Source organism: Onychomys torridus, chromosome 7, assembly GCF_903995425.1.
Source record: "Onychomys torridus chromosome 7, mOncTor1.1, whole genome shotgun sequence".
NCBI lineage: Eukaryota > Metazoa > Chordata > Mammalia > Rodentia > Cricetidae > Onychomys > Onychomys torridus.
In genome coordinates, this window is record NC_050449.1 from 49019773 (window position 1) to 49044235 (window position 24463).

At 38.2% G+C, this 24463-nt stretch overlaps 1 protein-coding gene across 3 annotated transcripts in view; it reads right to left on the minus strand.

Annotated features, from left to right (window-relative positions):
- Positions 1–24463, minus strand: part of Scaper (S-phase cyclin A associated protein in the ER) — a 366940-nt gene that overhangs the window by 89113 nt on the left and 253364 nt on the right. For all 3 annotated transcript variants that reach the window (XM_036192654.1, XM_036192655.1, XM_036192653.1), the window contains exon 25: positions 949–1072. In XM_036192654.1, coding sequence (XP_036048547.1) covers positions 949–1072 — 124 coding nt within the window. The remainder of the gene's footprint in view (positions 1–948; positions 1073–24463) is intronic.

Genomic DNA, 24463 nt, shown 5'->3' on the forward strand with positions numbered 1-24463 from the left:
AATAAGTTACTTGTCATTGTGGATTTTAGGACGAGTGGGAAAACAGATAAGTAAATAATTATAATTCAGTATAATCAGGTCTATGAGAAGTGATGTCTGGGATCACATAAAAAGCATTCTTAAACCTGGGGTTGGGAAAATAGATTTGAGATTTCATGTAGTAGATGCTCTTGTGCCTAAATTAAGGCCGCAGAATGCAAAGGAAGGAAGGGAAGAAGGGGAGCAGAGGTATGCAGCTGAAGGAGAGCAATTAGAGCCAAGGAGAGCAAAAGCAAGCTGGTCCTGGGAAATCTCCTGTGTTGTAAACCTGCAGTGCCAATACCTCAGGGGCTCAGAAACCTCACCAGGAAACTTCTGGTCCCAGGGCTCTGAAGACTGCATTGACAGGCCTAAACCTCTGGATATTATACTGAGCTTACCTCGCTAACATCTGTGAATGAATGTAAAATTTAAGGTGACAACTGGCTGCTTGTTCACATAATAAGTAGGTTTACCCTTTCTGACAAAGGCATTTCCTAAATTTTCTTTTAAGTGTAAATGGCCATGAGAAGACCCCCTTGAACTAGCCCTTTTGACTATGCTGGTGAGAGGCACTGAAGCTCTCTCAATTTTCCCTTGATAATACCCATTCCTGTGGCTGTGGAGGTTTGGCATTGGGTCCCCCTGATTCCAGAGCCAAGTTTAACCTCTAAATTACTGTTCTTCACAAGTGCTACATACCACTTACTCATTAAATATTAGAATTTAGGAGACTGTGACACAAAATGTTCAAATAATTCAAGAGATTTCACTGTCAGTTCTTATTGTAAGTTCTTAACCATCTCCACTTCCTAGTCCCCGCCCCCACCTTTCCATATGGACAGTAAATAAGCTGAATTCTTAGTTTTGGTCACAGGACTATTACTCAAACCTTCACAGCTTCGTACTCAAGGCACTAATATTACATACCATCAATTGGTGTATCAGGAGATCCATTAAGAAGGTAATCTTGTTACTAAACAGAACATCAGTGCAGTTTTCTGAACAGTTATTGCAGGTGAGGTTGTAAACATTGATTGCATTGCAGAGAGACCTAATAGGAAGGAAAACACCATTTGTAAAACCTGAGCAACTCTTCTCCCAACAATTTAAAATACATAAAGGCAATGGTACACAAGGAACAGGCATGAGATGGAAGTTGCTCTACAAACCCAAGCCAAAACCCATTAGGTCCAGACAGAAAAGGCAGCTATTTTATTTAAGTGCAGTGCTCATTAGTACCTAACAGTTCTTACCAATGTCTATTAGTTACAGGGCAGACAATACATAGAATTTCCTAGTCTTTCTGATAATTTCACTTAAGATCAGACATCAACCAGGAACCCTGGTTTTTTTAAATAACACCCAGACAAAAAGACTGCCAAATTGCCTGTTGCCAGGTCAGTTGGTCTATGACAAGGCAGCTGAAAAAACAGTGTAGAGAGACTGGAGGTATTCAATCCCATGAGGTGAGACCTACAGGTTTCTAGGAAGAGAGTTCTACACTGTTTGAAGAGGTATGAACATGGATCTGGTCCTGGGCAGAAGAAGACTTCTTTCCTACAGGGTCCAAACTGGTCAAGGATCCAAACAGTCCAAAGAAAAACTAGCCAACGATTTGTCTCTAGGAGATCTTAAGAAAAGCCATGACAGTAACTGCTCAAAGAAACTTAAAGCAATCTGCTCAGAGGACAGGGACTCTTCTGAGTGTTTTAAGTTTGGGCCTAAAACTGCCTGTGTGATCAATGTTTATTTATTCTGGCTTGTCTGACTGAATTTTCTGCTTAGTCCTTCATAACCAACCTTCTAGGGCAGTGGTTCTCAACCTTCCTAATGCTGTGACCCTTAACACATTTCCTCATGTTGTGGGGACCCCCAACCATAAATTACTTTTGTTGCTATTTTATAACTATAATTTTGTTACTGTTATGAATCATAATGTAAATATCTGATATGTGACCCCTATGAAAGGGTCATTCAACCTCAAAGGATTCATGACCCACAGGCTGAGAACCACTGTTCTAGGACATTTGTTGAACTGTGACCTGTCAATCAGCAACACCAACATTACCTGAGAACTTTGAGAAATGCAAATTGCCAAGCTCCACTGCACACCTATTAAACAGAAATTTATGTCTTAAAAAAAATTGTGCAGCAAGCTGGAGAGATGGCTCAGTGGTTAAGAGCACAGAATTGATGAGTTTCTGGAAGTCGGTTACAGTAGAGTATAGTAGTGAAGAGCAGAGCTGCAGGAACCAGTTACTTCTAGGGCAGAGTCCCAGTTTATCATTCAAGATTTTAGGAAGTTTCTAATTTAGCATTTCATCATCTATTTCACATGCTTAAAAACAAGATAATATTTAAGCTTCCTGTGAGTGTCACAAGAATTAAATGAGATAATAAAGTACTTAGGGCACTACTTAATAATTAGTAGGACTCATTATATAATGTATTACAGTTATTTGCTGACAAGAATAAGATTGCAAGTATTTTTTTCATAAGGTAAAATTAGGTGTTTATAATTATAAAACAATTATATTTGCAAAGGCGACATATAAAGAGATAGTAAAACACTGTTAAGAGATACTCTTTGTAATGCCATTCTTTCCCTACTGTTCTCGGTAACACTTAGTATTCTCTATAATACTAGCTTTGAATTTTTAAAAAGAGAAGCAGAATCTTACTCAAGAGCACAAACCACAAAACAGAAAACAAGATTTTTCTCTGGTTGAAGTAGAAGTGGAAGATTGAGGGCTTTCCCTTCTCCAAGAACCTAAAGGCTTCCTTCCTAAGACGGACCAGAACCCCAGGGCATCTGTGTGGCATCATTGGTTTTGGGGTCAGGTACAGAAGTCTCCCAATGCTTTTCTGAGTCCCCTGTGAATTCATTTCTGATAAAGGACAAACTGAAAAATGCTGCATAATTTTAAAAATACTGAACAGTGTTTTGTCCTATGGGCATAAAATTTTAGTTCAACTAATCTCCTTACTATTGTGTCCAACTTTTAATAAATAATGCTTTTTGTGAGTAAGAAGTTTTCGTTGTGAACTGCTGGAGAAAAGCTCCAGCTGATTTAAACAGAAAAACGGACAGGCTGTTAGATACATAATAGAATGTGGGAAATGCTTCTAGGTCTGCTGCCCAAATCAAACATTACCAAACTGGCCTAAACAAGCTAAACAAATCCAAAACGTGATCAGGCATGACATGCCTCACCCTAAATGTGACTTTGGGCTTTACACACAGTAACCTCCATCTCTTAAAGACTAGAGTTTGGATACCACTGCTTTACTTCATTAACTCCAGAGTAAGAGTCTGGCTTAAGGCCTCAATCACCTGCCTGCATGTAGACACAATGAAGTCTGGGAAGCAAATACCTGCTTGCTTCTTTCATAATTGCTGGTTATGATGAAATTGGCAAAAAGAAATGAAAATTCTTAAGATTTTCAAATATACTGCCAAATTCAAACTGACTTCCAGAAAAAAAAACAAAACAATTTTTACTCCAATAAAGTAACCTCCCTGCCCCAACCCCATGTTATGGCCAATACTGGCTACATCTTCATAAATTTGAGGACAAAATAAAACTGTTGCTTTTCTTTTTTTGTTTTATTTTTAAAATGAGCATACAAAGTACTGTGCTTCATTATGGTGATTCCACACGTATTGTTCTGCTGATTCCTTTCCCCTGGCTTCTGCTTGTACTCTTCCACCTGAGGTCAGTGCCCTGCCGTTCTTCTTTCATGTGACACATACTCCACTACACATGAAAACTGTATTTCCTCTCACAGTCTGTGTTCTAATTTCAAGACTTTTACACATTTACATACACATATAAAGTCAGGACCCACAAATAAAAGAAGACTATTCAAAATTGGTTATTCTGAGTCTGGACCTAACTTAATATAGCACTATTTAGAGCCATCAAATTTTGGGCAATTTTTAATATTTCATTTTTCTTGGTGGTCTAATAAAATAAGTAGTGTATATGTACCACATTTTCTTTGTCCACTCATATAGGCTGATTTCCTTGTTTCTTGTTTTCTTTTTATGATTTAAAAGTATTTTCATGGCCGGGCGGTGGTGGCGCACGCCTGTAATCCCAGCACTCTGGAGGCAGAGGCAGGTGGATCTCTGTGAGTTCGAATCCAGCCTGGTCTGCAGAGCGAGATCCAGGAAAGGCACAAAGCTCTACAGGGAAACCCTGTCTCAAAAAAACCAAAAAGTACTTTCAAATTATAAAATTAGGTAATTATTCATGTATATGTTTTAAAAGTTATCACTAGGTGGTAATTTTATGGTTTTCATAATTTACTCTATCACAGTTCATTTTAAATTTATTTTGGTGTGATGCATGAAACAAGAGCCTCAAGTTATCACCACTGAGGTATGTGAATAAACTGTCCTTCATGTATTTGAAATGATAGACATGGAGAATGAATTCTCTGGTTTCTTTGTATAATTGATAACTGTCTTTATGCTAATATTTTTGTGTACTATTATGTAAGTTAATGATAGGGTTAACTAATATGCAAAGTTATAGATCCAAAAACTATTAAAAATCCCGTGAGAATGCCGATATGGCTCTAGGACTGTAACTGGGCTGCCTTTTCTGCTGTCTGTATTTTTATAGCCTTAATTTTTAATTAGTATTTTTGTGTCTTAGTCAATCAGATTTTTACAGCTTGTCTTGAATTTTTGGTTAACTATTTTGAGGCATAAGGAAACATACACATTAAAAAGCAAATAACTTCTGGTCTGGAGTGAGCCTTCTTTAACATCCTCTGGGCTCAACAAAGAAAACCTCTCTGGTAAGAACAATGTGCAGCTGAACAGCCTTATGTTCACATAACTTGTTTAAGAAACTCTGTTCCAATGAGGAAGAAAGGGAGAGGGAACCAAGCTCTCAGGGTGAGGAAAAATTTGTGTACGCAGTGAACTTACTTGAAAGACAATCTTTATTTGAAGAGCACCTGGTTTAGAGTGCACATTGCTCTGAGTCCAGCTTGGGTGGTCTGTCCAGCACCCTCTCTGTAATTTTAACCGTGAATGACTCGAAGCACTTTTTGACATCAAACAGAAAGCCCCAGCTTCTCAAAGTATCTTCTCAGTGGATGTTAAAATCTCACTGCATATTCTCAAGAGTGTACTGTAGTGCTAGTGGGAGTCTAAGATACAGACTTTCTTGCCCCAAATATACTTATGAATGATTTTCTTTTGTCAGAAAATTTTCTTACTTAACATGTTTCCTCTGAAAAACAGAGGCAAGAAAAAAGCATCATGAAACTAAGCCTTTTAGTGAGAGGTACAGGAGCTTACACAGAAAAAAGAAGATTAAAGAATACAACTAAAGTACACTAAGAATCATTTCAATGTAGGTCCTGACAAGATAGTAGCGGGATACTTCAATATCCTGCTCTCACAAAGAAATCTCAGAGCTAAATTATACTGCAGATTAACTGAGTATCACAGGTATCTATAGAACATACTGTTCAACGGATAGAAAATATACATTGTTTTCTAAAAATCAGGTGGAAACTTCTCTACAACTGATCACATGGGAAACCATAAAGCAACCTTTAACAAATACCCAGAACAAACAAACAACAAAACAAAAAACTAATTTTCAACTTACCAAAGCCACCATGAAGTAGAATTAGAAATCAACAGCAAGAGAAACCTTAGAAACCACCAAAGATATGGAGACACAACACTTGTGAATCAACAGTGAATCACTGAAGAAATCAAGAAGGAAATTAAAATATTCCTAGAACTTGCTGAGTATGGTGACATATACCTTCAATGCCAGCACAAGTAGAGGTAGGCAGACCTCTGTGAATTCTGGGCTAGCCTGGTGTCCACATCAAATTCCAGGCTATATAGTGAAACCCTGTCTGAAACAAAACTCCTACAAGCAAATGAAAATGATAACATTACCTATCAGAACTCCTGGGCTATAGCCAAGGCAGTCCTAAGAAGATACTTTACAGCCGTAAATACTCCCATTAAAAATCATCAGAGAGATCTCAGCTTAATAAAGTAATGATGTGTGTCGGGCAGTGGTGGCGCATGCCTTTAATCCCACGACTTGGGAGGCAGAGCCAGGAGGATTTCTGTGAGTTTGAGGCCAGCCTGGGTTACCAAGGGAGTTCCAGGAAAGGCACCAACACTACACAGAGAAACCCTGTCTTGAAAAACCAAAAAAGTAATGATGTACCTGAAGGCTCTAGAAAAATAAGAAGTCAAAACCAAACCCCAATGATTTAATGAAACAGATAAAAAGAATATATAGTGTCAATGAAATGAAGAGTTTCCCTTAAAAAATCAGTAAGACTGATGGAAGAGAGAGAGAGAGAGAGAGAGAGAGAGAGCACTAAACCCAACTTAATCAAATAATAACTGAAAATGGAGTTTGTTACATTTGGGAATAATTTGAAAGCTTGTATTTTTTAAAAAAATCTGAAAATAAAAGAAATGAACAAATTTCTAAACTTACTTGACCTACTAAAATTAAATTCAGAAGACGTAAACAACTTAAACAGATTAATAACAAGCAACAAGATTGAAGCAGTAATTAAAAGCCTCTGCAAAGAAAAGCCCAGGGCCAGATGGATGCACTACTTAATTTTATTAAACAGTCAAGGAAGCTCTAACACCTCAAAATGTTTTACAAAATACTACCAAATTCATTATATGAGGCCAGAACTAAATGGATACTAAAAATGGATGAAGACCTTACAAGAAAAGAAATATAGATTAATTTCCCTGATGAACATATATGTCAACATTCTCCTACATGTATGTGTATTTCTATATTTACACATCTTAAATGAAGTTATGCCATTTGGGAAGCTAATGCTTCTCACAAGAGTCACAGACTAACAGAAACCTCAGTTCCAGGCACAAGAAATTTCCTTTTGGGTTGTTTGGTCAGGGTAATCTAACAGATACTCAAAACAATATAGTGTATTGATGTGGCCCATATTGTGTCCCAGAATATGTGGGAGGTAAGTCCTTACTGTTAAAGTCACCACATACTTTAGATACAGAACTCGGAAGATTCCAACCAGATCTGATCTGAAAGCTTCCTGCCTGAGGTCTAGTTTTTATGGTACCAAAAGGTGCTATGCAAACTGTCTAGAGGGTATGATGCTTATGAACTATAACAATAACCAGTACGGCAAGATATCCCTAAAGGTGCAGTAGTGGAACTCCTATCTTGGTAGTAACCAACAGCTGTTGAATTGGAATTAAGAACAAGAGGGAAATCATGCCTTGTACTGTATATCTATCCAGCAACTAATGCCTGATAAGGTCGTGGGTCTTAGAGAAGAACCTACGACTGCCACTTTACTCGATCAGCATAAAATCTAACTCCTTTAAAAATGTCCCCACATATCTGTGGGCAAAGCACAGTTCCTTCATCAGTAAACCTTCTCTTTGCAACATATGGAGAGAATTACTGAAAACCATATGTGGTCAAAATGCAAAGATCAATTGATCTCAGGATGTCCAGCCCCAGGTGATAGATCTACAACACGACACCTACATCTAAGGCTCAGGAAACATCACAGAGGAGGGGCAGAAAGACTGTAAGAGCCAGGGGATCAGAGAAGCTGCTGTGAGATTGGATCTCCTAGAAGTGACAAGGAAGATTCACCCATCATACTTCAAAAACATGGCTGCCCAAGCAAGACCTAAACAAGGACAGACCAAGATATGCTAAATGAAAGATGAAAAATCTCATGGGGTCCTATGCCTCAACAAAAACTACAGGCAACTAATGACTGCTGAGAGAGGAAGAATTCGTCTTTCCCAGGGAGGAGCCCCTTAATTGGTTATCCAATACCAAGTGGTCAGTCCTGAAATCCTATACACACAAGCAGCACTCAGTGAACTCAGCAGATTGTATTAGAGAGAAGAAAGAGAAGGGGAAATAATGCAATTATATTTTAATTAAAATAAAAAATTTCAACAAACCCCCTGAAAATTAGATTGACATGCACACTAAGAACATCATACAACATGACCAAGTTGGTCTCCTTCCAGGGATGAAAGACTGGTTTAACACGTGGAAACAAATAAATAGAATGTACCATATAAACAAATTTAAGGACAAAAATCAAACAATCATTTCAACAAATGCAGACAAGGTGTCTGACAAAGTTCAATGTGCATTCATAATAAAAACTCTGAAAAATTAGAATCAGACAGAACATTTTTCAACGTAATAAAGGCACATGACAAACCTGTAGCAATCATATTAAACGGAGAAAAATTTAATGAAACAAAGAGGCCCAGTCTCAATTTCCATTCAAAATAGTAATCAAATCTTAGCTGGAACAATAAGACAAGAGAAATATATAAAAGAGATGCAAATAGAAAAGAAATAAGTCAAGCTATTCCTCCTTGCAGGTAACATAATTAATTCTGTACTTAAAAGGCCTTACAGATTTCATCAGAAAAATTTTAGGTATGATAAACACTTTTAGTACGTTACAAGATATAAAATTAGCATGCAAAAATTATTAGCTTTTTCCATATGATAATAATGAAATTGCTGATGATGAAATTAGCTGAAATAACTCATATACAGCAGCTTCAAAAACATAATTTACCTAGGAATACACCTAAGCAAAGAGGTGAAAGATCTCTACAAGGAAAGCTTCAAGACATAGGAAAAAAATAAATTGAAAAAGACACCAGATGACAGAAAGACCCTCATGTGCTTGGACAAGAATTAATATTGTGAAAACTGGTTATATCACCAAAAGTAATCTACTAGTCAATGTGATTTCATCAAAACTCCAATGACATTTTTTATAAAACTAAAAAAAAAATCCTAAAATTAGTGTAGAAACACAAAAGATCATGGATAGCCAAAGGAGAAATAAATAATATTAGAGGTATCACAATATTTGACTTCAAATTATACTTCAGAGCCATAGTAACAATGATAGCATGGTATTGACAGAAAAACAAATTTCCAGGGGAATGAAACAATACTCATCATAGAGTGGCCCCAAACAAATATAAAGAGAGTTATAGATTCATAATATTTGACGAAGATATAAAAAATTTATACTGGAAAAAGCTGTACCCAAAAAATAATGCTGGAAAACTGGATATACACATAGAGAAAAATGAAATTAGATCCACATTTATCACCAGCACACAATCGATTGAAGATGGATCAAAGACCTTGCTTCAAATCCTGAGATGATAAAACTGCTAAGGGAAAACACCTCAAGATACAGGCAAAGATGGGGCTAGGTACAGAGCTCACCATTAAGTGCCCACTGTACAAGTGTGAGGACCTAAATTCAATCCCTAGATGCCACCTAAAAAGAATGGTAGTGTCCACTTGTAATGCCAAAGCTGGGAAGGCAGAGGCAGCCTTGCTTCATCAGCAAGCCCTAAGCCAGTGACAGAACCTCTCAAAAACCAGGGAGACAAACCTGAGGAGTGACACTAGAGGCTGATGTCTGGCCTGTGCACATCTGTGCATATGTACCTGCACAGATAACACACAAACACACACACACACACACACACACACACACACACACACACATTCTAAAAAATATTCCATTATCACTTGAAACCGTCCTACAATTGACAAATGGATCTGATGAAATTAAGTTTCTTTATCACCCAAGTGAAGAGACAGCCAACAGATTGGGAATTTTTTTTTCTCAGATAAAGGATTCACATCTAGAATTTACAAAGGGCAGCAAAAAAAATTAGACATCTAATCATTAATTCAATAAATGGACTAATGAACTGGATACACAGTTCCCAAAAGAAGAAATACATAGGTCAATAAGTATTTGAAAAAGTGTTCAACATCTTTAGCCATCAAGGAAATACACATTAAAACTACCTTGAGGTCCATCTCATTCCAGTCAGGACAGCCAGTAGCAGGAAATAAATGACAATAGATGCTACTGAAGACAGGGAAAGAGGAACTCTCTTCACTGTTGGCAGGAGTGTAAACTGGTACAGCCACAGTGGAAATTAGCATGGAAGTTTTTCACAAAATTAAGAGCACATCACTATATGACTCCATTATATCATTCTTGGGCATGTATCTGAAGGAATAAATCAATACTACAGGTATGTGTGCATGTTGCTGCTGCATTAGTTACAAAAGCTAAGAAATGAAGCTGTTCAATCAATAATGAATAGTAAAAGAAAACATGGCACATGTACACAATGGAAATTTATGCATCTCAAAAGAAAAGTGAAATCATGACATCTGAAGGAAAATGGATGCAAGTGGATATACTTATGTTAAATGAAACAAGCCAGACTTAGAAAGGCAAATATTTTATATTTTCTCTCAGAGGCAGACTCTAGACTTGCACTTCTATCTGCATGTTTCTAGACGTGTGTGTGTGTGTGTCCATGTGTGTGTCCCTGTGGATGCATATGTATGTGAGTGTCTAGGTCTCAAAAGAAGACAAGGAATTGTGATACTAAAGGAAAAGATTTTAAAGAAGAGAGAGTGTATGACATGAAAGCAAAAGGGGGAGCAATTGGGGGAGGGAGGGTAAGGCAATGGTAAAGAGATATTAATAAGAGTAAAATACACATGTATGCAAATGCCACAACAAGTCTCATTATTTTCTATGCTAACTTAAAAGATTAAAAAGATGTTTTTCATGAATAGAAACATTGTAGAGTTTAAACATTATCTTGTTTTAAATATACCTAATAAATAAGATGTCTTGCCAGTGAGAAGTCTAGAGAAAGAACATTGCTGAAATTTAAACAAGAAGAAATTATTCAATTTTGGCATTTGGACAATAGAGAATTTAGATTTGTGACACATTTTAGTAGCTTTTTATTGAAATTGATAACTTTGGTGTTGTTTCAAAATATTAGTTGTGGATAAAAGGTTAACATGTCTACCATTTGTCCTGCTTTGTTCGTGGAGTCGCTTTCTGAAGCCATATTCATTTTACACGGGCCACCATGTAAGCACGGTCAGAGGACAACTAGCGGGGTCTTTTCCGTCTTTCTACCTTGTAGGTTTCAGGAATCAAACTCAGGCTGTCAGGCAGAGCCATCTCACTGGCCACACCCTGTCTTAGCTTATTTTCCCACCATCCTGAGCTTTCAGATGCTGAGAGAGTGAAGAGTGAGGTGGACAGCAGCAAATGATGTAAGCACCCAAACACCCATCCATTTAAGAGGGATCTTTCCAGGATGCTAATCCTGTCTGTGAACTAGCTAACTTTCACTGCATCAACATTAATACTGTACTACATACATGATAAAACATTAATGAAATTAAAATAACTTTAAAACAATTGTCCTAACTATAATGATTCCTCAGAGCAAGGAGTAAGATATTTTCAACTACATGTGATAGTTCAAAGTGTTTTAAATTGATAAATTAGGCACAAACTCCATAGCGACATATGTTATATTCAGGTTGAAAATCATACATATTTTAAAGCACCGACTTAATAAGCCCATCTCTATTTCCTCAAATTAAACTTTAACTTAGAGAGTATTTGAAACATTACAATAATGCATTAAAAATGTAGGGTGAGTACCAAATTAATACATTATTTTTAAATTCTAGTGCTAAAGTATTATTTTTACTGCTGATACTAATTTGATATCAGGCATCTATTATTACAAAGTCTTTAAACATAATCTTAGATAGGCTCCCATTATGTAATTTAAAGTTCACAATTAAATAAGACAGCACTGAAGAAGACCCCAGGTGGTTTGCAGTGCTAAACAGCAGATTAAAGTTGACACAACTAATTTCTTTACTTTAATCTTATTAGTGGTTCAACAGCTGCCAACTGTAACCATCTCTACAAAAAAAGCCTTTGAGACATAAACAAAATACCTTAGTATGTCAACTGAAGAATGTATTTATCAATCACTATGGCTAATTGGCTTCTAAAACATTTCATTTTACTTGGTCTACTGGAGAAAGTTACTTGTTTTATAAAAATAAAATGTGATTTAATATATATTAATTATTCCTACTACAAATATGCAATTATTTAACAGTAGGTTATAGCCTAAATTTCTTCCAGACTGGTGAATAATATTTTGCTAACATTACTGAAAGTCTATGACCTAATGGACACAGTAGAATGAAAAATGGGTCCCAACTACTTGAAAAGCTACATCTGAACTTATGAGAAGGTAATTATTTGATAAATTTATCCTTAAAAGGTAGTCAATACACAGAAATTTTGCATTTCTTTTTCTGAATATAATTGTTACATTTCCCCTGAATATTATATTAAAGTGATTTTGGTTCACTGTACCAAATGATGTACCAGTGAATCTAATTCCTAGTCTGTGAAAGAAAGAAAGAAAGAAAGAAAGAAAGAAAGAAAGAAAGAAAGGAAGGAAGGAAGGAAGGAAGGAAGGAAGGAAGGAAGGAAGGAAGGAAGGAAGAAAGGGAGAAAGGAAGGAAGGAAGGAAGGAAGGAAGGAAGGAAGGAAGGAAGGAAGGAAGAAAGGAACGTGGCCACAGACCATCTCTCATACCCAACACCCATACACAGCTACAAAAAGCATAAACCAAAGCCAATCAACCAAACAATGGTTTTCCTACACACAATCTATAAAAACACACTAACAACAAACCCTCTGCAATTACATGGCTTATCACAGTTTTAAAAATTGTATCAATAAAACGATTTCATTTTATTAAAGCAGTAAATGTTTACAGCACTATAGTACACATATACAATATAGTAGTACATATAGCACCACCACCCCATAAATTCTGGCCTATGAAATAGTCAACCAAAGGTCCTCAGATACTAACATTTTAAACTACATTGTCCTCTTTTTTGTTGTTGTATGATATGACACAGAATATATTTATTAGTCTCATATTCTCCAAAGTGGTAAATTTTTTTTTTGATGACAAAAATCATACAGATCTCAGAAAAGAAGAAATTCAACAAATACAGGTTGATAAAGCTATTTTTGGTGACAGTAAGCAGGCAATAAGGCACAGAGAGGAGAAAATATGACAGTCTCAGTTCAGCTAATGTGATGAGGGGAAGGAATACAGTTTTTTAAACGTTAGTTTCTTTACCTATATAAAATGATACTTTTGTAAAAAGGTAACAGATGCTGGAGTTATTAAATAAATTTATCATGTGACAATCCCACGTGGAAAGTGAATGCCTTAATAACGCAGATAGGGTTAAACCAGAGTCCCAACACTGCCGCTTTCATCACAGCACATACACCTAATATCTTGTCCCGTAACTTTCTCTTACCACAGCAGGAATGGAATTTCTAGTAGCAGTTTGGTGCATAGCTGAGCAACTGCCCCTCCTTGCATGAGGCTGCCCCACTTTTCAAGTACGACAGAGGAGTAAGAGATGGTGTAGTACCCCGAAAGCCTGTGTCTACTACTTGAGCTCACCATGCTTTAGAGTAGATGTATACTATGATTTACCTGAGATGAGCAGAACTGTAAAAAACAAAAACAAAGGCCTTCTCCAAAATGGTACAAACCAATTATTTATTCCTTTTTAAAATGCTATACAATTTTACTGCTTTCAATAACACTGTCATATAAAATATGGTGCTTATTTCCTAGTTGTTAAAATTACAGCTAATTCTAATAATAAATAAATTATTAACTTACAAAAAGAGCTTCATGCTGTAGTTGCAGTATTAAATTTTTGAGATGGATTATGTGGCTAGGATTTGAGGTTGGGAGCATGAAGAAAGGAAGATGTGGAACAAGGGGAACTCTCCTCCACTGTTGGTGGGAATGCAAGCTTGTACAGCCACTTTGGAAATCAATATGGCGCTTTCTTAGAAAATTGGGAATCAATCTCCCCCAAGACCCAGATGTAGCACTCTTGGGCATATATCCAAGGAATGCTCAATCATACCTCAAGGGCATTTGTTCAGCTATGTTCATAGCAGCATTGTTTGTAATAGCCAGAACCTGGAAACAACCTCAATGCCCTTCAACTGAAGAATGGATAAAGAAAATATGGTACATATACACAATGGAGTACTACTCAGCAGAGAAAAACAATGACGTCATGAGGTTAGCAGGCAAATGGATGGATCTAGAAAAAACCATCCTGAGTGAGGTAACCCAGACTCAGAAGGACAAACATGGTATGTACTCACTCATAGGAGGATACTAGATGTAAAACAAAGATGACTAGACTGCTACTCACAACTCCAGGGAGGCTACCTAGAAAATGGGACCCTAGGAAAGGCACAGGGATCGCCCAATGACAGAGAAATGGATGAGATCTACATAAGCAAACTGGATGTGAGGAGGGGGTTAATGAAGAGCAAGGATCAAGGGAAAGAGAGTTTAGGGGAGGAGATACCAGCTGGATCAAGGACAGAGTGGGAGAACAAGGAAAAAGAGACCATGGTAAATGAAGACCCCATGGGAATAGGAAGAAGCAAAGTGCTAGAGAGGTCCCTAGAAATCCACAAAGATACCTCCACAATAGACAATAGGCAATGGTTGAGAGAAAGCCTGAACTGACCTAGTCTGGTGATCGGATGGCCAAACACCCTAATTGTCGTGGTAGAACTCTCATCCAATGACTGATGGAAGCAGATGCAGAGATCCACTGCCAGGCCCCAGGTGGAGCTCCAGGAGTCCAATCAGTGAGAAAGAGGAGGGATTGTATGATTGAGAATTGTTGAGACCATGACTGGAAAAAGTACAGGGACAAATAGCTAAACTAATGGAAACACATGAACTATGAACCAATAGCTGAGGAGCCCCCAACTGGATCAGGCCCTCTGGATAAGTGAGACAGTTGATTAGCTTGAACTGTTTGAAAGGCACCCAGGCAGTGGGACCGGGACCTGTCCTTAGTGCATGAGCTGGCTGTTTGGAGCCTGGGGCCTATGCAGGGACACTTTGCTCAGCCTGGGAAGAGGGAACAGGACCTGCCTGGACTGAATCTACCAGGTTGAGCTGAATCCCCAGGGGAGTCCTTGCCCTGGAGGAGATGGGAATGGAGGGGTGGGTTCGGGAGAGAGTGAGGGGGCGGGAGGAGGGAGGACAGGGGAATCTGTGGCTGATATGTAAAATTAAATAAATTTAAAAAAGAAAGAAAGAAAATGAACAACTGGCCTCAGAGCACAGGGCAGTTATAGCTCTGTGAGACAGATGTGCTTTCACTTCTAGCACACTCCTCTCTCATGAATGAGCTCTGGTCTCTCCCCACTTGTGTCGTGTGCTTTCTAAACAGACTTCCTGTTTAGTAGTCTCTCTAAACTGAAGCAAACAGAACCCTGCAATGGCCATCCCAGTAGTTACCATTTATTTTCTTTCAAATTCAAATCCCCAAGATAAAATAACTTTAAGTTTTACAACTTCTCAACTGTAAATTCCCGAGAGACTAGCTCAGTTTAGCATTTTGTGCTGGATTACAAATCTTCTATTGCTGGCTGGTTTATACATTGGTTGTTCTCAAGTCAAATGTCCTTACTGAACAGTTTAATTAGCTATGGCCATTGAAGAAAGCATAATATGGTGTAAAATACATCTTGAGAACCAAAAACATAATAAAAACGAGAGTGGGGTGATAGGGAAGGGCAAGAGGAAAGATAAAGCCCAAGAGATGATTCAGTGGGTACAAGTGTTTACTGACTGATGGCTCCATTTGATCCCTAGGGTCCACATGGTGAAAGGAGAGAACTGACTCCTGAAAGCTACCTGTGACCTCCATGTATAGGTTGTGGCATGTGTAACTTCCTCCAATAAGTAAATATAATAAAAAAAATTAAAAAGAAAGGTGAAAGGATAATAGGGAAGAAACCTGGAAAGTCTGGATTACACTATATGATGAAGACTAAGGAAGATGAACTCCTAAGATAACAGCCATGTGAGTTAAGAGACAGGAAGTTAAACACAAAAGATCAGTCATCTCAGAAAACTGTGTTCACAGGTTCTGGATTTGCAGCAAAATATTCTTTTCATAAAGTCTTGTGTGTACTTCCAGGGCAGCTGTCTTGTAATCAGAGCAGGCTAATACTAGTGGTGTTCAGAGTTTATTACATCTCATTTACCATTCCTATAAGCTCCAAGGATAAAGGTCTATCTCAATTTTATTTCTGTGTCTGTGTGTACACAAAACTGATCCTGAGATGAGAATCCCTAGAATACTGTTCTGATGCCCAAAGGAATCACAGCCAAATCAACTTATTAAGGAAAGCACTGAATTTTGGGCCCACAGTTCCAGAGGGTCAGAGACCAAGAACATCCTGGCAAGAGCAAGCAGGCAGCCATGGCACTGAAGCAGAAGCTGAGAGCTTACAATTGATCCACAAGCAGTGGTAGAGAGAGCACTTACTGGGAATCATGTGGGCTTTTGAAACCTGGAAGCTATCCCTCCTCCTAATCCTTCCCAAACTGTTTTACCCACTGGGGACCAAGTATTTAAAATATGAGCCTATGGGACCATTCTCACTTAAACTGCCATATTCCACTTGCTGGCCCCCACAGATTTGTGGCCATATCATAATGCAAAATGTACTTGGTTCAACTTCAAAAGTCCCCCACAGTCTTTCAGTCTTAAGAGTGTTTAAAATTACAGGGAGGAATAGGGGTATAGTGAGGAAATATGGAAACAAAGCAAGATTGAAACCCAGCCAGGCAAACTCCAAATCCCATAGCTCTATGTCTGATGTCAAAAGGTGGCTCTGACCTTCCAGCTTAGCTAACTGCAACACTTCTCTCTATTGGTTTGGTTCCACTCCATGTTTACAGCTTTCCTTGGAGATATTCCATAGCTCTTCAACATCTTGGGATCTCTAACACAATCCAGTCTTCACTTTCACAGCTTCATGCAATAGCCTCTCAGGCATCCATGCAAAAACTCCCCTAACCACATCCCTGGTCTCAGTAACTTTTGTTAACTTCAGAGGAAGATTCCACAAGCCCTTTACTCTTGTATGCTTCATAACTCTAAAGCCACAATCATGTGGCCAAAGCTGTCAAGTTCTGTAGCCTGCTGGGGCTGGAGATTGGCCTCATCTTGAATTACATGTGCATAAGCTTTCCTCTGTAGCTTTGCAGGAACAGATAATTCCTTAGCCTTTTCTTTTTGCCAATTGCAGGATTAGCTGGGTGGGGTCTCACCCTGAGGGCACCACTCCCTTTATTTCATTTCTCATCTCTTTTAGCACAAACCTTGCATTCAACATTAAAAATTCCCTGGTGCTCTTTTTTCCTCAAATTGTACTTTCTGTACTTATTTTTGCCTCACTTTCCCTTTTTCATTACAGACCTACATATAAGTGTGATTGCAAATAACTACACTACAGAGTCAATATTAGACTACCTTGAAATCTCTACCAACGAAATTAGTCCCAAACACTTCAATTTAGCCTCAGGTAGATTTTTCTTAAGATAAGGTTAAAAACCATCCAACAACCATTCCCAAAATATCACTAGAATGGTCTCTATCCCAGCTGCTAATATTGTTCCCCCCTGAACTCTCTTGAGCTGGGCTTTCATAGTCCACATTGATCACCACTGTCTTCCAAGTTCCTACTAGAATGGCCCTTTTAGCTCCATTACACTGTTATGTGCTTTCCTAGCCCAAAGTCCCAAAGTCTTCCAGATTCCTCCAAAAACAACATGGTCAGACCTGTTGTCAACAGTCTCCTTCTGTCTTACTGTTCTGTTGCTACGACAAAACACCATGACCAAGGGAACATATAAAAAGTATTTAATTTGGAGTTCATGGCTCCAGAGGGTTAGAGTCCATGGCCATCATGGAAGGGAACATGGCAGCAGGCAGGCAAGCATGGTGCTGGATCAGTAGCTGAGCACTCACATGTGACTCACAATAGGTAGAAACAGAGGAAGAACTGGGGATTGTGTGGGCTTTTAAAACCTTACATTCCACCCACCAGTGACATACCTCTTCCATTAAGGCACACCTCCTAATTCTTTCTAAACAGTTCCATCAACTGGGGACCAAGCATTCAAATATTTGAGCCTATGGGAGCCATTCCCATTCAAACCACCACTGCAATAAATCATTAAGAGTCATTTTAACACTGTGTCCATTTAGCAGACAAAGTTTAGGTTCTCCCTTAGGGACTATGCCCTGTCTAGTATATGTTCTTGAACCCTTACACAATGACAGGTATGGGTTCCCTCCCCTGGTCTTGGCTTTGGAGCCAATCACAAAGTGGTTGGTTACTCCTATAACATTTGTGCCACTACTGCACCAGTGGGCATATTTTTAAAAATATTAACATCTTTAGTCATCTGGAAAATATAAATTAAAACTAATTTGAGGGCAGAACTAGTCCCCAGAAACCCCTACCCATCACTGCCCAAGTTGCTGGCAAGCAAGGAAGACTTCTACAAGAAGACTCTCCCACCAAACCCCCTAATGGACCCTGCAATCTATAAGACCCACGCCTTACCCCAAACCCACTCATGCACTGAGATGCCAGTGGCTTCTTGAGGCCATCCCCCCTGAGATGGCAATGGCTTCCTGAGACACAGAATCTGCCAGTTCTCACTGGACCAAGAGCACCTTCCTAAAACACAGAATCAGACTGGATCAAGAGCAGCTCCCTGAGACAAAATCTGCCAGCTCCAATTAGATCAAGTACAAAGATTGGACACAGAGTGGCCCCCTGAGACACAGACACAGCAAGCAAAGATTGGGCCAAGAGCAGCTCACTCACACAGGCACCCCTTGCTCCTACTGAAGGAAGAGATGGGTAGATGCCAGTGCAAAAAATACACACAACAACATAAAGAGCAATATGGCATCACAAGAACCTAGTGGTTCTACAACAGCAAGACCTAAACATCACAATGTAGAAGAAGCAGAAGAAAGTGACCTTAAAAATAACTTTATGAAGATGATAGAGGCCTTTAAAGAGGAAATGAAAATTTCCCTTAAAGAAATTGAGGAAAAGACAAACAAAAAGTTGGAAGAAATCAATAAATTCTTTAAATAAAGCCAAGAAAATTATGAAAAAGCAATTAAACAGGTGAAGGAAACAGTTCAAGATCTGAAAACTGAAATAGAAACAATGAAGAGGACACAAACTGAGGGATTGCTAGAAATAGGAAATCTGAGTAAACAAACAGGAACTACAGATGCAAGCATAACAGAAGACAAGAGATGGAAGAAAGAATCTCTGGCATAGAGGATACAACGGAGGAAATAGATTTGTCAGTCAAAGAAAACACCAAAGCCAAAAAAATCATAACACAAAACATCCAGGAAATCTGGGACACCATGAAAAGGCCAAACCTAAGAAATAACAGGGATAAAGAAGGAGAAGAATATCAATTCAAAGGCACAGAAAATGTATTCAACAAAATTATGGAAGAAAACTTTCCCAACTTAAAGAAGGAAATACTTATGCAGATCCAAGAAGCTTATAGAATACCAAATAGACAAGACCCCCCCAAAAAGTCCCCTCGCCACATAATAATTAAACCACCAAACATACAGAATAAAGAAAGAATATTAAGAGCAGCAAAGGAAAAATGCCAAATGACTTATCAAGGCAGACCCATCAGAATAACACCCAACTTCTCAATGAAGACTCTGAAAGCCAGAAGGTCCTGGACAGATGTAATGAAGACACTAAGAGACCATGGATACGATCCCAGACTACTATACCCAGCAAAACATTCAATCACCATAGATGAAATGAACAAGGCATTCCAAGACAAAACCAGATTTAAACAATACCTATCCACAAATCCAGCCCTACAGGAAGCACTAGAAGGAAAACTCCAACCTAAGGAAGTCAGATGCACCCATGAAGACACAGGCAATAGATGACCCCACAGCAGCAAATCCCCCAAAAGAGAAATACACACACACTCCAACAAAAGATAACAGGAATTAACAATCACTGGTCATTAATATCCTTTAATATCAATGAACTCAATTCGCCTATAAAAAGATACAGACTGACAGAATGAATACAAAAACAGGATCCATCCTTCTGGGGCATACAAGAAACACACCTCAACTTCAAAGACAGATACTACCTCAGAGTAAAAGGCTGGGAAAAGGGTTGGGGATTTAGCTCAGTGGTAGAGTGCTTGCCTAGCAAGTGCAAGGCCCTGGGTTAGGTCCTCAGCTCTGGAAAAAAAAGGCTGGGAAAAGTGTTTCCAGTCAAATGGACTTAAGAAACAAGCTGATGTAGCTATCATAATATCTAACAAAACCACCAAGATGAAGTCTTAATTCTGAACATTTATGCCCCAAATAAAAGGGCATCCACACATGTGAAAGAAACATTACTAAAGCTTAAATCACACATCAAACTCCACACATTAATAGTGTGAGACTTCAACACCCTACTTTCACCACTGGACAGATCTGCCAGACAGAAACCTAACAGAGAAATAAGGGATCTAACAGATGTTATAACTCAAATGGACTTAATAGACGTCCACAGAACATTCCACTCTAACGAAAAAGAATATACTTTCTTCTCAGCACCCCATGGAACTTTCACTAAAACTGACCACATACTCAGTCACAAAGCAGATCTCAACAGATACAAAAAAAGTGGAATAACCTCCTATACTATATCAGACCACCATGGCTTATAGTTGGATTTCAACAACAACAAAAATTACAGAAAAGCCTACAATCTCATGGAAACTAAATAATGCTCAATGGAATCACCAATGGGTCAAGGAAGAAATAAAGAAATTAAAGATTTTCTAGAATTCAATGAAAATGAATGTACAACATACCCAAACTTATGGGACACTATGAAAGCAGCACTAAATGCCCACATAAAGAAGTTGGAAAAACAAAAAAACAAACAAACAAAAAACAACAACAACAAAAGAAGTTGGAGAAATCTCACACTAGTGACTGAACAGCATACCTAAAAGCTCTAGAACAAAAAGAAGCAAACTCACCCAGGAGAAACAGACACCAGGAAATAATCAAATTGAGAGCTGAAATCAATAAAATAGAAACAGAACAATACAAAGAATCAATGGAACAATGTTGGTTCTTTGAGAAAATCAACAAGATAGACAAGTCTTTATCCAAACCAACCAAAAGGCAGAGAGATAATATCCAAATTAACAAAATCAGAAATGAAAAGGGAGACATAACAACAGACAATGAGGAAATCCACAGAATCATCAGGTCATACTTCAAAAATGTGTATTCTACAAAATTGGAAAATCTAAAAGAAATGGAAAATGTTCTGGATAGGTACCACATAACAAAATTAAATCAAGACCAGATAAATAATTTAAATAGACCTATAACACCTAAGGAAATAGAAGCAGTCATTAAGTCTCCCAACCAAAAAAAAGCCCAGGGCCAGATGGCTTCAGTGCAGAATTCTACCAGAATTTCAAAGAAGAGCTAATACCAATACTCTTCAAATTGTTCCACACAATAGAAACAGAAAGAACATTACCAAACTTTTTTTTATGAGGCTACAGTTACCCTGATACCCAAACCACACAAAGATGCAACAAAGAAAGAGAATTACAGACCAATCTTCCTCATGAACATTGATGCAAAAATACTCAATAAAATATTGGGAAACTGATAAAAAAATACATCAAAAAAATTATCCACTATGACCAAGTAGGCTTCATCCCAGGGATGCAAGGTTGGTTCAACATATGAAAATCTGTCAATGTAATACACCATATAAACAAACTGAAAGAAAAAAAATCCATGTGATCATCTCATTAGATGCTGACAAAGCCTTTGACAAAATCCAAGACCCTTTCATGATAAAAGTCCTGGAGAGATCAGGAATATAAGGAACATACCTACACATAATAAAGGCAATTTACAGCAAGCCGACAGCCAATATCAAATTAAATGGAGAGAAACTCAAAGCATTTCCACTAAAATCAGGAACAAGACAAGGTGGTCTGCTCTCCCCATATCTATTCAATATAGTACTCAAAATCCTTGTAGAGCAATAAGACAACAAAAGGAGATCAAGGGGATAATATTTGGAAAGGAAAAAGTCAACCTTCCTCTATTTGAAGATGATAGTATACATAAGTGACCCCAAAAATTCTACCAGGGAACTCCTACAGCTGATAAACACATTCAGTAATGTGGCAAGATACAAGATTAACTAAAAAAAAATCAGTTCCTCTACTGTATACAAACAATACACAGGATGAGAAAGAAATCAGAGAAACATCACCCTTTATAATAGCCACAAATAATACAAAATATCTTGGGGTAACTCTAACTAAGCAAGTGAAAGACCTGTATGACAAGAACTTTAATCTTTGAAGAAGGAAATTGAAGAAGATATTAGAAAATGGAAAGATCTCCCATGCTCTTGGATAAGTAGGATTAACATAGTAAAAATGGCAATCTTACCCAAAGCAATTTATAGACTCAATGCAATCCCCATCAAAATCCCAACACAATTCCTCACAGACCTGGAAATAACAATACTCAACTTCATATGGAAAAACAAAAAACCCAGGATAGCTAAAACAATCCTATACAATAAAGCCACCTCTGGAGGCATCACCATCTCTGACCTTAAGCTCTACTATAGAGCTATAGTAATAAAAACAGCTTGGTATTGGCATAAGAACTGACATGTGGACCAATGGAATCGAACTGATGTTCCTGACATTAACCCACACACCTATGAATACCTGATTTTTGACAAAGAAGCCAAAAATGTACAATGGAAAAAAGAAAGCATCTTCAACAAATGGTGCTAGTATAACTGGATGTCAACATGTAGAAGATTGCAAATAGATCCATTTCTGTCGCCATACACAAAACTCAAATCCAAGTGGATCAAAGACCTCACTATAAAACCAGTTACACTGAACCTGAGAGAAGATAAAGTAGGAAGTAGTCTTGAATGTAATTGGCACAGAAGACCACTTCTTAAATATAACACCAATAGCACAGACACTGAGAACAACAATGAAATTGAGAAGTTTCTGTAAGGCAAAGGACACAGAAAATAAGGCAAAATGACAGCCTACAGAAATGAGAAAAAAATCTTCACCAACCCCATATCTGACAGAGGGCTGATCTCCAAAATATATAAAGATTTCAACAAACTAGACATCAAAATACCGAACAAAAAAGTGGGCTACAGAGCTAAACAGAGAATTCTCAACAGAAGAATCCCAATGGATGAAAGACATTTAAGGAATTGGTCAACATCCTTAGTCATCAGAGAAATGCAAATTAAAATAACTCTGAGATACCATCTCACACCTGTCAGAATGGCTAAGATCAAAAACATTGATAACAGCTTAGGTTGGAGAGGATGTGGAGCGAGGGGAATACCCCTCCACTGTTGGTGGGCGTACAAACTCGTACAGCCACTTTGGAAATCAGTATGGTGACTTCTCAGAAAATTGGGAATCAATCTTCCTTAAGACCCAGCTATACCACTTTTGATTATATACCCAAAGAATGCTCAATCATACCACAAGGACACATGCTCAACTATATTTATAGCAGCATTATTCATAATAGCCAGAACCTGGAAACAACCTAGATGTCCCTCAAACGAAGAATGGATTAAGAAAATGTGGTACATATACACAATGGAGTACTACTCGGCAGTAAAAACAAACAAACAAACCAACCAATAATATCATGAAATTTGCAGGTAAATGAATGGAACTAGAAAATATCATTCTGAGTGAGGTAACCAAGACTCAGAAAGACAAACATGTTATGTACTCATTCATAAGTGGATACTAGATGTAAAGCAAAGGATAACCAGACTACAATCCACAGCTCCAGAGAAGCTAGCTAACAAAGAAAACCCAAAGAGGGACTCATGGATTGCCCCAGGAAGGGGAAACAGATAAGATATCCATGAGTAAACTGGGGATGAGGGGGCCCAATGGAGGATAGGGGTTGGGGGATGAGAACATAATGGAACAGGATGGTCAAGTTGGAACAGGGACAGTGTGGGAATGCAAGGAAAGAGATACCATGAGAGAGTGAGACATCATGGGGATAGGGAGAAACTGGATGCTAGGGAAGTTCCCAGGAATCCACAAGGATGACCCTAGCTTAAACTACTAGCAATAGTGGGGAGGGTGTCAGATCTGGCTTATCACAGTAATGATATCAGTGAATATCCTAATTGTCATCACAGACCCTTTCTCCAGTAACTGATGGAAGCAGATGCTGAGATCCATAGCCAAACACCAGGAGTCCAGTCGAAGAGAGAGAAGAGGGATTCTATGAGCAAGGGACATCAAGATCATGATGGGGAAACATACAGAGACAAACAAACCAAACTAGTGGGAACTCGTGAACTCTGGACCAATAGCTGTGGAGCCTCCATGAGACTGGACTAGGTCCTCTGCATAGGAGAGACAGTTATGTAGCTTGATCTGCATAAGGGGATCCCTGGCAGTAGGATCAGAATCCATCCCTAGGGCATTAGTGGGCTTTTTGAAGCACAATGC